The sequence below is a fragment of the Physeter macrocephalus genome, chromosome 9 (genome assembly GCF_002837175.3).
Source record: "Physeter macrocephalus isolate SW-GA chromosome 9, ASM283717v5, whole genome shotgun sequence".
Lineage (NCBI taxonomy): Eukaryota > Metazoa > Chordata > Mammalia > Artiodactyla > Physeteridae > Physeter > Physeter macrocephalus.
This window is the reverse complement of record NC_041222.1, coordinates 49,366,731-49,382,230: the sequence shown is the minus strand read 5'-3', so window position 1 is coordinate 49,382,230 and position 15,500 is coordinate 49,366,731. Positions and strand designations below refer to the sequence as shown.

Sequence of the window (15,500 nt, the reverse complement as noted above, 5' to 3'; positions counted from 1 at the left end):
CATCGGCAGGCGGACTCTCAACCACTGCGCCACCAGGGAAGCCCGGTCATCACTTTTTCGATAGCCCTTTAAAATAGTTTACTGGAACTTGCTTCATTATTCAAGGAACATGCAGGGGATGTCAACTTATTTTTCTTTGGCAGTAAAAATAGTTCACTTTTCTTTGTTCACTGTGGCTAAGTTCAACAGAACTTAAAAACAGTGTTTTGGAGAATTGCCACAATGCATGACCCCTGACATCTGTCATTGCACTGTGCCACATATCCCTGGGGTGGGTGGTCAGGGAGGTGGGAGGTTGGATGGTAGGGAATTTCTGGTGCTCTGTCAGAATACACGCTGAATGGAAGCCTTCTTCACATGTGGTTCCAGGCATGCTTCCTGCCCTTCAGTTTCTGTGGTCTCTCCATGTAGGAGCTGGTTGCTGAAAGCATGGGCGAGGAACGGAGAGGTATTCTAGGGACTGCCTTCAAGAGAACTAGTCCATTCCTCACACATCAAGTGTTCAACAGGTTTGTGTAGTTTGTGTGACTTATGCATTGTGTGCTGTGGCTTGGGAGCACGGTAGAGGGTGGCTTCTACTATGGCATTCTGACTATGACATGGCCTGGTTTATTGTGGCTCAGCCTGACTCACTACTAAATCCCAATTCTAACCTGGGCAAAGCACACCTTATTTCCTGGTGGCTGTGCTCCCTTGACACTATAACCCCTAATTCTACTCTCAAGAAGTTGGGAGTTTCGATGCATAGTCGCCAGACTGAAGATCATACCCAGGAACTCAACATCCTTTTCTTTCCAGCTCTTCCTCTTATGCCCACAGGCAGCTTCTTGTCCTAGGGCATCCTTTGAGCTTCATGGGGGGTACATGCCCTTCCCTCTGATGCTTTGTTGGCATGTTGTCCATGTCCTAATTTGATCTGTATGTTGAAGGTAGATCTCAGTGTGTCTTACCTTTTAGAAGGATGTGTATGGGCTCTTACCTAACTATATTGGCCTAAACCATGTGTTTTATGTTCACAGCTATCACTCAGAAACAAATATTGTCCGATATATGAAGAGATTGGAAAACAAAGACATCTCCCTTGTTCATAGCATGATTCCACTGGTAATTATTGCCTTTATTTCCATTTCCCACCCCACCCTGATCCCACCTCTTTGGGTCACATCTAATATGCTGCAAGAGGGGTGAATGGGTGACCATTCGGGGAGATGGGAGGGCCGATCAGATAGACCATAGGATGTCACTAACGTGATACACTTTGGCTGTGCTTCTTACAGGGGTCCTGTACCATGAAGCTCAACAGTTCATCTGAACTCACAGTAAGTAGGTCACTTCTATTAAAAGGGAGCTTAGCAGAGGCAGTGTCTTGGCTTATACATAAGCAGATAACTAGAGAAAGCTGCTACTGGGACTGTGATTTAATAACTGCTTTAGTAATCCTTTACCTTGCTCTTCAGCAATCTTGGCAGAAACCCTAACTTTATCATAACCTGATCATTTAAATTTATGGGTGAAATTATTTTTAAATATTAAAATAATTAAACATATAGTGTTTATGTCTTCCTACCTTCCCCAACTCCCCCCACCGCCCTTTTAAACCTGCCATGTTGAAAGCTTTTATCAATTTGTAGTTGTTAAGCTCAGATAGAATTAAGAACCATAAGCCTTCTTTCTAGAAATCCTTTCTCAGTGCCAGAAAGGTAGAGATTTGAGGTTTTAATTTATTTCTTGTATCAACAGAAGATTTGTGTCCCCTGCTATGGTGTTTGGTAAGTATCTCTACTAGGCTAGGATGTTTCTTTTTTTCCATAGGATTAGTCTGATATGACAAATCACATCAGGCAAAGAAAATCATTTTATATTCTAATAGGAGGATTTTCCCCATTTGCTTTTATGTTGGTGTTTTGTTGTGCTTCATGAAAAAAGAATGATATATGTGCTATGTAAGAGTTTGAATAAACCATGCCTGAAACAACTCATTGGGTTTCATGGATATAAATCTATTCAGGGGCCTTTTTGTTCCCGAAAAAATAGGAAATGGTTATACTTTTGTATAAGTTCCCTTTCTGGGCCTCTGTGACCCACTTGTAAAATGAAGACAGTAATAGTACTTACCCCATAAGATTGTGGTAAGAGTTAAATGAATGAATGTATTTAAAGTGCTTAGAACAGTGCCTGGCACATAGTAAGCACTCTTTGTGTTAGCTGTTGCTATCATCATCATCATTATTAAATTTAGTCTTGTTATTACTATTACAATATGTACATATGTGTATGTGTCCTCCCTTGTTGCTCTTCAGCCTATCACATGGAAAGAATTTGCAAACATCCACCCCTTTGTGCCTCTGGACCAAGCTCAAGGGTACCAGCAGCTTTTTCGAGAACTTGAGAAGGATTTGTGTGAACTCACGGGCTATGACCGAATCTCTTTCCAGCCTAACAGGTAAGGGGATTTCTTCTTCTGTCTTTTCAGTTATCTCTTGTAGTATAATACCCACTGGGACGGATGACTAGAAGGTCCAAAGTGGCCTCATTCACATAACTGGGAAGGTAGTAATGGCTGTTGTCTGGGAGCTCAGTTAAGGGTGTTGACCTGGGCCTTGGTTCTTCTCCATGTGGACCTCTCCAGTGGTTGCTTGAGCTCCCTCACAGAATTGGGTCTGGGTTCAAAGTGGAATGTTCCAAGATGGAAGGACGTGGATGCTGCAAACTTCTTAAGGCTCAGCCTCTGGAGTTACACAGCATCACTTCCAGAGCATTCTATCTGTCACAGCAAATTTCAGGGCCAGCCCAGACTGAAAGTGGGAAGGGGACAACACGTGGGTGTGAATGTCAAGAGTCCTGGTTCATTGCAGACCATCTTTGGAAGCTAGTTACTACATCCATCTTATAGTGTAAGAATCAGAATCGAGCACACGTGTTAACTCCTTATAAGCAGTAATGCCTCAATCTAGTGAGGCCAGGAGAGTCCGGATCCTAGTTTGTTCTGTCACTAACTTTGAAAGTTCCCTTCCTCTTTTCTGTCTTCGGTCTCTGTCTGTAAAGTAAAAACATTTGAGCAACAGTGATTTTCAAAAGCAAAGGGCTCTTGCAGCATCTCCTGGGTACTTGTTAAAAAAATATAAATTCCTGGGCCCCACTTCAGAAGTTCTGATCTCCAGGGGTTGAGACTAAAAGTCTTTGTTTTTAAGAAGCAACCAAGTGATTCTGATGTAGTATAGTCAACCTGGATCCACTGGATTTGTGATCTTTCTGTCTTCATGGGAATAGATAGACAGACAGACAGACATGTCATCAGCATGTGAATTAACATCTGGGGATACCTTCAGAGGAGGAGTCTGGTATCTGCCCTGAGGTTCTCTACCTCCCATTGCACAGTGTGGTTCTCCACCAGCAGTCTCAGCATTGGCAGCACCTAGAAGCTTGTTAGAAATGCCAGATTTCTATTTCAAGATACAAAAATCAAAGGATTTTTAAAACTGAGACATTTATTGTCTCATTTTCTGAGACAGAAAGTAATCAGATCTTAATCAGTTACTATCAAGCCCTACCTCCTGTTTGGAAACATAGGTAACACAGCAAAGCCATACACTTTGTGAAAACAATATACCCCATACAGTACAAACCCTTTAGGAAGAGGGCATGTGACAGATGAAAGGACACAGAGCTTTTTTAATATTAGTCTCTCAAACTCTCATTTCATAAGTAGGAAGGAATTGACGTTTATGAAAGTCAGGCTGTAGTATACCTTCATTAAAATGTCATCATGCAGCTTTGCTTTTTTTTTTTTTAATTAAGGGAAGAACCTGAGTAAATTAACCTGAGGCAATAATACCTTAAGTGTTGACAATGAAGAAACTGCCCTCTAGTGATGGAATATGATCACATCTTCTGTATTGTACTGGAGAGCAATTTTTCAAGACCATTTTAACTTTTTAAGGTCATTAGCTCTTGCAGTAAATTGAGGTCCCAGGCAGGGTCTCCAGAAGACTGACTGAAGGATGAGGAAGCTCTCCTTCCTGTAAAGCAGTGGTTCCCAGGCCTGGAAATTAGACTCACATGGTGAGTCTATGGGAAATCCTGATGTCCAGATCACAATCCCAGATAGAATAATAATCTCGATGGGGAAGGACTAGGGTGATGGAAGGATACAGGCATGGGTATATCTTTAAAGCTCCCCGGGTAATTCCAGCTTGCAGCCAAGGTTGAAAACCATCATCTTAGAAGTTTCTCTGTTCTCTTCAGTTTACCTAAAGCTCTTTCTCTCTCTTACTCTCCTCATTTGTATGATTGTCAGTGAGACTCCATTCTCTATCCCAGTCTTGGGGGGAGGGAAAGAAATCTTTATCATTTTGTAGCTCCTGGCAGTGATGCCTTCTCCAGCTCCAGAGATTCCCAGATATACCACCCATTTCCAAGAGCTGACTTGAGTGTTACAGAGGCTGTGTTGAGGCTTAGTAAAGGGATATTTCTGGTCCTGAGCAGAGGCTGCTGTGACAGATAGGGAAATACCTTACTCTTTGTTGGGAAAATACAGGGGCTATGCTTCCAGTGAGTAAGGAAATTTGATGTCTAATTTGGGAAAAGAGGAAGGGATGCACCACATATTCTATGTGAGTGACTTTATTTTTTTATTTTTATTTTTTTTTTATGTTTTTATTTATTTTTTTTTTTTTGCGGTACGCGGGCCTCTCACTGTTGTGGCCTCTCCCGTTGCGGAGCACAGGCTCCGGACACGCAGGCTCAGCGGCCATGGCTCACGGGCCCAGCCGCTCCGCGGCATGTGGGATCTTCCCGGACCGGGGCACGAACCCGTGTCCCCTGCATCGGCAGGCAGACTCTCAACCACTGTGCCACCAGGGAAGCCCGACTTTAGTTTTAGCTCTTCATAACTTCCATCTTGGTTTATTTGTGGTAATCTTTTCTCCATAGGTGGATTATAAATCCCAGGTCTTATAATTCTGTATTCCAGGTCTCAGAGTCAGTCTACCACAGGGCTAACTACTTACTGGTGAATTAGTCATGATTTACTGCTGGCTAGTGTCCACTGAAATCTAAGGGACCAGTGTAGGCTTTATAGTTATTGTAAGAAAAAACACAAGTTTTCTTGACTACTCTGCACAGAAAAAGAATTTAGTGTACCATGTCAGCCACTGAAGTTATACTCATAAAATAGAGGGTATAGTAACCTCTTTTGTCAAGGGACCATTTCCTGGTGTTTTTATTTATACCTGATGAGTTGGAATTGGTCAGTGTGTCTATAGAGTTCTAGAGTCCAGTCACCAAAACTTTGGAATCTAAATATATTTCCCTTCCCTTTTTGTTACTGCATGGTATTTAAAAGATAACTATGGCATAATTTTTAGGAAGTAGCATTAGTAATATTTTATAACTTAACTTTTTATTGTGGTAAAATATACATAATATAAAATTTACTATTTTAACCATTTTTAACTGTCCAGTTCAATGGCATTCATTACATTCACATCATTGTAGAACCATCAACTCTGTCTAGCTCCAGAACTTTTTTATCTTCCCAAATTGAAGCTCTGTACCCATTAAACAATATTTCCTCATTTACCCCCCTTACCCCAGCGCCTGGCAACTGTGATTCTACTTTCTGTCACTATTAACTTGACCACTCTACGTATAGCACATAAATGGAATCATACAATATTTGTCCTTTTGTGTCTGGCTTATTTCACTTAGCATAATGTCTTCAGGGTTCATCCATGTTGTGACATGTCAGCATTTCCCTGCTTTTAAAATATTCCATTGTATGTATGTACCACATTTTGTTTAACCATTCTTCCATCAATGGACATTTGGGTTGTTTCAACCTTTTGGTTATAAGGAATAATGCTGCTGTGAGTGTTGGTATACAAATACCTGTTTGAGTCCCTGCCTTCAGTTCTTTTGGGTGCATAGCCAGACATGAAATTGTTGGATATATGGTAATTCTGTTTAAATTTTTAAGGAACTGCCATACTGTTTTACAGATCTATGCAGAGGCATAGATGGAAAGAGAATCAAAGGATGGACACCCAAATAGTTATCTTAAGGTGGTAGAATTTCAAGTGACTTTCACTTTTTGTCCTTATGCTATCTTAGTTTATAAAAATGTTTTTTAACCACGATATATGTTATTTTAATACAATCCAAAAATAAGTTACTTTTATTGTGGGGAACATGCATATTATGAAACAACGAAATTCTTGATAAGATGCTTACAGATTCATTTCCACCCTGACTCTCCTGATCTCAGGGGGTTTGGCCATCAGCTGATAGCATAATGAAGTTGGCTTTGAACTTGCCTTAGGGTTGAGGCCAACTACTGGTCTTCCTTTGTAGCAAAGCTGTACTCAAAGTGAGGAAGGTTTGCAACAAAGGGCAAAACAGCAAAACTCTGTAGAATAGAGTAATATTTAACATCAAGTGGACTAAAAATACAACTCTCTGGTTCTAAAATGCCTAAGTAGGAAAACTGCAATTTTCAGGCATAAACCTGAGTGTTTCTGCCTGTTTTCCTGATGGCTCCACCTCGTCTGTGCTGCTGGGCCCTCACATAATGTCTTCCAGTCCAGAGCCGTTCTATGTTATGCCCACAGAAGGTTTTTATTCTTTCTCTCTTTCTCTAATAGTTCCTGCCTAGATAGAGACTGCCACAGGGCCTTTGTCTTCAGTGCACTTTTTTCTGAGGGGAAATCAGCAGCTCAGAGGAGAGGTTAACTAGCACCCAGGAGGTGTGAGGCCTCCAGAGCTCTGTCATGTGGCTTCCTCCCTAGTTGTGATAAAGGTTTCTCTCCTATACAGCAAGAAAGGGAACACTACCTTATTGATTTGAGATTTAATTGAGGGATGGCTGATAAATATGGATGATAAAGGATTTTGTAACCAAAAACTGTGGCGTGAAATCTTTGGTTCATATAGCCAAGCCTTCACTTGGTCTATTTCCTGGGACAGTTAGATCCCAAAGTTGTTTAAAGGACTTGAAACAAAAATGTCAAGAAACTTGTCCCCATTTCTCTTACTTATTTGCTCAATCTATAAACCCAGAGAGCATTTCCAGCTTAGTGGAGAACATAGCCAGCTAATATTTAATTACCTTTCCATTTCCTACTGTGCCCAGCACAGCTTGCTTCCGCTTGCTCCCCGTATCACTGTGACACTCTTAAAATCATTCAGCAGCACACAAATACACTCTAGGAATTGCTAGGTTAGAATTATGATGTAATGTTTAAGGCAGACAGAAACAGCAATTAACACCTTCCACAGATATCTAAAATGAAAGACAAGCTGGAATTATTATTAGCTCACTTGGCTTATAAAAAGTGAGGAAGTTGTTTTTGTCTTTAAAAACTGCAAACTGTGATCTTGAGTGTAGATAGAGCTAGCGGTTGCGTTCCCGGAATCTCCTCCTGGTAAGGTTCTTAAATGAGGTGTGAACAGGGCGCAATCAATGACTCTCAAACTTTATTGTGCGTGAGAATCACCTGTAGGACTTGTGAAATTGCTAAGCCCCACCTCCAGAGTTTCTGATTTAATGAGTCTGGATTGAGGCCTGAGAATTTGTATTTCTAATATAATCCTGGGGGACGAGGTTGTGCTGGTTTGGCTACCACACTGTGAAAACCACAGGCTGCAGGGGTTCTCAGTCCTGGCTGCATATTAGAATTCCTGGGGAGCCTTTGAGGTATGCCATGCCCTCCCCACTGCGCAAACTAGCTACATCGGAATCTCCTCCAGGGGTAGTACCCAGGCATCACAGAGTTTTTAAAAAGCTCCTCAGGTGATTCTAATGTGCATCACTGGGTTGCAAAGTGTGTTGACCTGGAGGAACACCAAAGAGGGAGATTTAGTTAGATGACTAATATCTTCCAGTGGAGTGAACTTTAAAACTGGCCTTTGCAGGCCAAGTCATGACTGTCATGTGCAGATCACATTGTTTACAACAAAGAGAGTCAAACCCCTGATATTGGCCATGTCCCTCCCCATCTTTCCTGAGCTCATGGTCAGTGTCATTGAGTAGACTTACCTCATTGATAATTTCTGATTCGCTTTCCTACTGGGCCTAGTGCAGCTTCAGAGCCCTCCCCTAACAGAGAGCTCTGAGAAACCAGATATTAGAGACCCTCTCTGATGAGTGCCTGATTTCCCAAGGAGACACTCAGAGTGCCAGGAAGAGAAAGAAGGGTGAAGGATGAAAAGAGCCACTTTTGGGGAAATATAAAGCAATGAGAAGGATCTCCCCTTCCCCAACTTTCTTGACTCTCAAGAGTATGTTTGGATTTTCGCAGTTTGTAAGGCTTTGGAGAAGTGGTTCTCACGTTGGGCTGTACCCACAGAATTTCTGATTCCGCACTCCTGGGGTGCAAGCCAAACATTTATATTTCTAACAAGTCCCCGGGTGATGCTGATATTTGGGGATTTTGAGTTTGAAAACCACTGCTTTAAGGTGCTCTTGAGATAGCAGAAAGGTTAGAGTGCTGGATCCATCCAGATGTTTTTTGCCCAGAATTCAAAGGTTAAGCATAGAATTTAGCTTATGTCAAATTAGATATAGGTTGGTAAGAACATGTTGAGGGGGTGTTATTTTAAGCTACTAGAAGCAGAGATCTAGGTAGTGTTTGGAATTGTTGAGTTATGAAACAAAGAGTTTGACTGAATTTGAATTGCTTCCAAGATATGGAAGCATATCGTGTTTATCCTGTCTGTAAGATAGGAGTCAGCACTAATTCTACCTTGTTTTCTTGAGAGTGGTCCTCTGAGGTTGCCATGCACTGATTCAGGTCATTTTTGACACACTGGCTGTTTTGTTGATCATTTTACTGTGATTAGTTTTACCATATGTCAGTTTCTTAGCTAACATTTCACTTGGATCATTTTTGTTCCTAACCACTCGTTGGTGGTATTTTTAAAGTAAAGAAGGGTTTGGATGAGGACAGTTTGGCATTAGAATGTCCAACATCAAAACATTATGTATCACAAGAAATTATTAATAGCTCTTCTTTCTGGGGAGTAAGACTGGGAAGAATTTGGGGGGGGGTTGCTTTCTTTTTTCTTTTTTTTTTTTTTTTACTCTAAGCTTCATCCCTTCTGCATTGATGGAATTTTAAAAAATCAGACAAACATATTACTTTTATAATACAAATTTTAAATTCATCTGTAAATTAGGTGGCATAGCCCAAAGAGACAGATGAGAGTAAGAATCCAGAGGGGCTCAGGTAAAATTGCTTGAAAAGGGACAGCAAATCAAGGAAGGCTTTGATATTAGGGGCAAGAGAAACTCCAGGATGGCCCCGTCTCTTTGTTAGACCTGCCTAGGAATGAGTGACTTTAAAATGCTGTGTTGTAGGAGAAATTTAGTAATCCCCTCATGCCCCATGACACCATCATTAAGTAAAGGTTCTTAGGTGCAACAACAGAAGATGGGTTGGCCTAATTTAAGCAGAAAAGCAATTTACAGGGTGAAGATATTGGGTGCTTCCCAGAATTGATGGAAAAGCTGGAGAGTGGGGCTTCAAAAGTGAGCAAGACCCAAGCGAAGTTGGCAGCAGAGAACAAATCAAGGTCACTCCAAGGGAAGCATCACCCCCACCACTGTGACTGCCCTTTTCCTAGGGTCACTCCCTCCAGATTCATGAAGTCCCAGGCTGGAGTATCCGATAGGTTGAGACAGGGTTACATGTCTAGCACCTCGTTGATGGGTAGTGATTGGGAATATCTGGTCCCTTTCTGCTTCCATAGGGGGTTTTAGGACCCTGCCTTTCCCTAGACTCACACAAAAGGGGAAATTCCTCCCCCCCACCTTTTTTTTTTTTTTAACGGTACACGGGCCTCTCACTGTTGTGGCCTCTCCAGTTGCGGAGCACAGGCTCCAGACGCGCAGGCTCAGGGGCCATGGCTCACGGGCCCAGCCGCTCCGCGGCATGTGGGATCTTCCCGGACCGGGGCACGAACTCGTGTCCCCTGCATCGGCAGGCGGACTCTCAACCACTGCGCCACCAGGGAAGCCCAAGAAAATTCCCCTTTTATGGGGACTGAAAGGCTGAGCATTTCTACATATACACCCACGAAAAGAGCAACAATGAGAACCTGCAAATCTCCAACATCCTAATGTAACTCTTCCTTTCTATTTCTAAGCATATAAACATGTTTGATCATCACAGCACCATTTTCTAATTGAGTTGCCTTTGTTTTTTACTGTTTGTTATGTAGTTTGTTTGTTACTGTTTTTACCGTTTATATGTAGTTTGCAGATATTTTTTCCCAATCTGTAGCATGTCTTTTCATCTTCTTAACAGGGTCTTTTGCAGAACAAAAGTTTTTAACTATGATGAAGTTCAGTTTATGAATTTTTCCTTTTATGAATTATGCTTTTGATTTCAAGTCAAAGAACTCTTTGACTAGCTATAAATTTCAAAGATTTTCTTCTGTTTAATCCTAAAGGTTTTATCGTTTTATGTTTTACATTTCAGTCCATGATCTATTTTGAGATAGTTTTTGTTTAAGGTATGAGATTTAGGTTGACCTATGGAAGTCTAATTGTTCCAGCATTATTTGTTGAAAAGCCTGTCTTTCCTCTATTGAATTACTTTTGCAATTTTGTCAAAAATCAGTTGGGTTTATATATGTGAATTTATTTCTGGTTTCTATATTCTATTCCATTGATCTACAAGTATATCCTTCCACTAATAATACACTATTTATTACAGTAACTATATAATAAGTCTTGGCATCAGACTGATTCTTCTTACTTTTTTCTTTTTCAAAATGAAGCAATTTCAGTTACTTTGCCTTTACGTATAAATTTTAGAATAATCTTATGTCTACAAAAATCTTGGTATTATTCGATAATGATGCATATTTTAGCTCCTAAATATTATAGTTTTGGGACTTCCCTGGTGGCGCAGTGGTCAAGACTCCACGTTCCCAATGCAGGGGGCCCAGGTTCGAACCCTGGTCAGGGAACTAGATCCCACATGCATGCCGCAACCAAGAGTTCACATGCTGCAACTAAGGAGCCGGTGAGGTGCAACTCAGGAGCCTGCGAGCCACAACTAAGGAGCCTGCCTGCTGCAACTGAGACCCAGTGCAACCAAAATAAATAAATAATTTTTTTTTTTTTAAGTTTTTACAACAGGTTAGATGTTAGATATTATAGATATTATAGGTGGTTGAAGAGAAACAATTCACTTCATATTTAAATTTACAGTTTATCACGCAAAAAAACCTTTTCATGAAAAATGTCTTTTTAAATGTAATAATTTTAAAAACAGATCATAGGAAACTTCTTAAGAAGTTCAAGTATTATTAGAAATAAAATAGGCCCACTGACTTGTAGACAGCTTAAAAGAAAACTTCTCTGAGACTGCACACTAAATGTGGCCATTAGTGTGTGAACTACAATGGTGTGTTAAAAACTATGATTAAAAATGATTTTCAAAAGAATATCTAGAGAAATTTAAAACAAGAATAGATTTGGTAAATCTTGATACTTGACAGTTCAAAAAAATTGTATAAATCTTAAATTATCAGCACCCCAAATTTTAAATGTTATGATCCATAACATGATCATTTTCTTTAGGGCACTATTTTTTAAAAAATTAATTTATTTATTTATTTTTGGCTGTGTTGGGTCTTCGTTGCTGCGCTCGGGCTTTCTCTAGATGTGGCGAGTGGGGGCTACTTTTTGTTGTGGTGCTCAGGCTTCTCATTGTGGTGGCTTCTCTTGTTGTGGAGCATGGGCTCTAGGTGCACGCGTTTCATTAGTTGCGATCTCCAGGCTCTGTAGTTGTGGCTCACGGGCTCTAGAGTGCAGGCTTAGTAGTTGTGGCGCACAAGCTTAGTTGCTCTGCAGCATGTGGGATCTTCCCGGACCAGGGCTCGAACCTGTGTCCCTTGCATTGGCAGGCGGATTCTTAACCACTGTGCCACCAGGGAAGTCCCTAGGGCACATTTTTAACACCTTTTGACTTGTATAAATATAATATCCCACTTTGACTTGTATAAATAAAACATCCTACTGTTTTCTCAGTTCAATTTATAGTACAATTCAACAGGAATTTTGGTGGCTGCTGGGGTTCACACTAAGTCATGAATTGTAGCGTATTCTGCAGTCACACAAATGGGTTCTATGTTACTTTTTTGTAAGTATATATACTGTGCAGAAATCTTTCTCTTAAAAACAGCAGCTACAATAATCCATCTTCAAATATTCCCAAGCAGCCAACTTCTGAGGAATTTCTTATGGTGTATATAAAGTCAGCCACTGTATTCTTTAGGTGGAACAAAGAGGTTATTTCATGACTGGTTGAGGATGACTTCTGCAATCAGTGACAAAGGTACTCAGTAACTGACCAAAATGCCTGCTTTATTGGCTGCAATTCACTTATAATCTTATGCTTAATTTTTTTTTTTTTTTTTTTTTGTGGTACGCGGGCCTCTCACTGCTGTGGCCTCTCCCGTTGTGGAGCACAGGCTCAGCGGCCATGGCTCACGGGCCCAGCCGCTCCTTGGCATGTGGGATCTTCCCAGACCGGGGCATGAACCCATGTCCCCTGCAGCGGCAGGCGGACTCTCAACCACTGTGCCGCCAGGGAAGCCCTATGCTTAAATTTTATGCTTAAAAAGTGCTGTGCTTTCCACCTGTGACTATTGGCCATGCATATCATTCTGCAAAATCATCTGTAGGAGCAGGCCATCCATGTTCCTTCTTCATCATAGATAGACATATCTGCAGTTATATTTCTAAAATCTAGTGAAAGTTTCCAAGTGTCCCTTGGGATTTATTTTGTGTGATAGTCCAATAAAAATTTGTTCCGAAGATCTAAAAGTTTAACCTTTCCAGATAGAAGTAACTTGTAATATTTCTTAATCTTAACCTTTGCTCAGTGCTCTTAGCAAAGGTAAAGGTAAAATGATAAAAATCTTTGAAGTTTATTTTATCCTTCTTGCTCTAATCTTAGCAAAAGAGCTGAACTATCACCCTAGCTCTGTTATGCCATCTTCAAATTCCACCTCCCCCTTTAATTAATTTTTTTGCCAAATTCACATTGAATAGCTGCCCTGAAATCCCACACTTACGATGATACACTGACACTAATAGGGTCTAGGTTTAAATCATTACGAAACTGTTGAATCCCATCAACTCCAATTTATTTTCACCTTGTGGATCTTTGTACTTGCTATACAGTTGTTCTAGCTTCGTCTAGTCTACTGGATTTCTCGTGGATTCTTTGTAGAATGAGTCTGGGTTTTGGAAGAAGTTGCTAGTTCTTACTCATTCAGTGTTAAACAGTACAATATGTCGCAGTTTTTTCACCAGCCTGAATAAATGCCATGACTGGGGGCCTTGTTTTTCTCAGACAGTTTAAGCTTATGCCTGCCTGGCACTTCTAAGTGGGTCTGAGGCTCCCCATTCACTGGCATCCTCCTCACTGTGGCTGGCTCTGCAGGTCCAGGCCACTAGCCACTTCATTTTAAATAGATGTCAGAAGACCACTATCCTAGCTGCCCCTCCACAGGTAGTACTTTTCTGATGGGTTCTCAGTCTGGGTTATGCGTATAAGCAGTTACTTTTCATAATACTTTTCCACCAACAGGTGGCACTAATAATTCCCCTTATTTCCATAGTACCCCAGGAATAAGACTTGTGTGGCATTTAGAACATATCTTTTGTATTTTTTTGAGTTGAAACATGGCTGATTTTTAAGAGTATCTAAGGCAGAAAACACCCAGCATTCTTGATCAAGTCTTTAGCATGTTGCCTTTCTCCTGGATTACTGGCTTCTAGCTCCAGTCTCTTCTTTCACTCCTAGTCTAAACACCTTGGTTGGTCTTCCAACAAAGCAAGATGAGTAGAAGTCATGAGAAAAACACAGAGAGAAATACAAAATCCATATGCTGAAGTCCCTTTCCATGGGGGAAAGAATGACATTAATGTTGATTGTCTGGACTGGAGAAGAACTCAGTTTTGAACAAATTGACTAAACATTTATTGCAGACCTACTCCATGCATAGTACTATTCTATATATTCCCTGTGAGTACTGTTCTATATATTCCCTGTGAATGTATAGAACTCTAATACCTAAGATCCTATTCTCAAAGCCTATACCCTAATTGAGATAAAATAGGCACATGAAGTACATGTGAGATCTATAATAATTTTCAATGTACAGTGTATGAATAGGATGGTATTATCAGAAGAACGAGTAGAGTAAAATACTACGCGAGTTTGGAGGAGGTAAAGAATAATTCAGTCAGTCAGTCAGTCAATCAGTATTTATTGAACACCCCCTAGGTCAGTGTTCTTGGCGTAGAGAATACAATGTTGATAAAGACAGATAAGATTTCTGCCTTCAGGGAAGGCCTCTCTGAGGAGATGACACTTGAGCTGAGGCCTAAATACTTAGAAGAAGCCAGATATTTGAAGAACTAGAGGAGGAGCTTTCCAAGCAGAAGGAACATTTAGTGAAAAGCCCCAAGGCAGACATTGGCTTGATCTGTTTCAGGGAAAGAAGAAGGCTTGGGTGGCTGGAGGGTAGTGAGCAAGGAGAGGATGGCAGAAGACATGGGTGTAGAGGTGGGTGGAAGTCACAGACCATGTGGGGGATTTGTAGGCCATGGTGAGGAACTGGATTTGTGACTTTGGGGAAGGCTTTATAGAAGAGGCAGAACTTGAGTGGGGACAGTTGAAGAATGGTGGATTTGGCTTGTTGGAGGGAAAGGAGAGGGTGATAGAGGTTGAGGGTTGTGGAAGTGCTCATTCAAATGCTGTGGTAGCCCATCCTCAGCCCATCCCGAGTCACAGAGTGATGAGGGCTGCTGCCTGAAGATGGTGATGAGGATGATGATGACGTTGATGATAGTGATGATAGTTGCCAGTACTTAATGAGTGTTTACCTAGTGCCAGGCACTGTGAAAAGCCCGTTACCATGGATCATCTCATGTCTTATCATATCTGCCCTTCGAGTTGGGTGCAATTATTATGCACATTTCAGAGATGAGAACACAGAGAGGCTAAGTAAATAGTGGTGTAAGTGGTTTGCTAAAACGTGGCATATTCATTTTCCTGTTCTCAAAATAAAGAACATCAAATGAGCTAGAACTTGTTTTTCAGAAGCCAGGAAAATAGAAGCCCAGTGTTTGCCTCCCTCCCTGGAAGAGAGAGGAGAGAGGCAAAGCTCACTCAGTGTGGGTGATGAGGAAATGGGTGCCCTAGGTCTTATGGGGACAGGCCTTTTAATGGAGCTAAACCTCCTAGTTCTGTCAGTCAGACAAGGGTTCTGTGAAGGAAACCCAGCGTTTGCTCCCATGATTCTCAGTCCTTTGGGAAGCACAGCGTGCTCAGAGGAGCCTCACTGCTTACAAGTGAAGCACGAGGCCCCTTAAGACAGGCCAACTTGTATCAATGTCTCCGGCTGTCACTGTTGGCTGGTTGGGCATGTAATACTCAGTTTCTTCATGTGCAAAATGAAGACAATGGTACCTACTTTGT

The 15,500-nt window shown here is 41.2% G+C and overlaps 1 protein-coding gene and 1 pseudogene across 1 annotated transcript in view; one reads left to right on the top strand and one right to left on the bottom strand.

Annotated features, from left to right (window-relative positions):
* The window catches only part of GLDC (glycine decarboxylase), a 108,181-nt gene that overhangs the window by 47,372 nt on the left and 45,309 nt on the right, over positions 1–15,500 (top strand). Inside the window, exons 12-15 of the mRNA XM_024126926.3 lie at positions 412–509; positions 1,020–1,104; positions 1,278–1,319; positions 2,301–2,443. Of these exons, the coding sequence (XP_023982694.1) occupies positions 412–509; positions 1,020–1,104; positions 1,278–1,319; positions 2,301–2,443 (368 nt within the window). The remainder of the gene's footprint in view (positions 1–411; positions 510–1,019; positions 1,105–1,277; positions 1,320–2,300; positions 2,444–15,500) is intronic.
* LOC112065733 (DCN1-like protein 2) lies at positions 12,684–15,448 on the bottom strand (annotated as a pseudogene).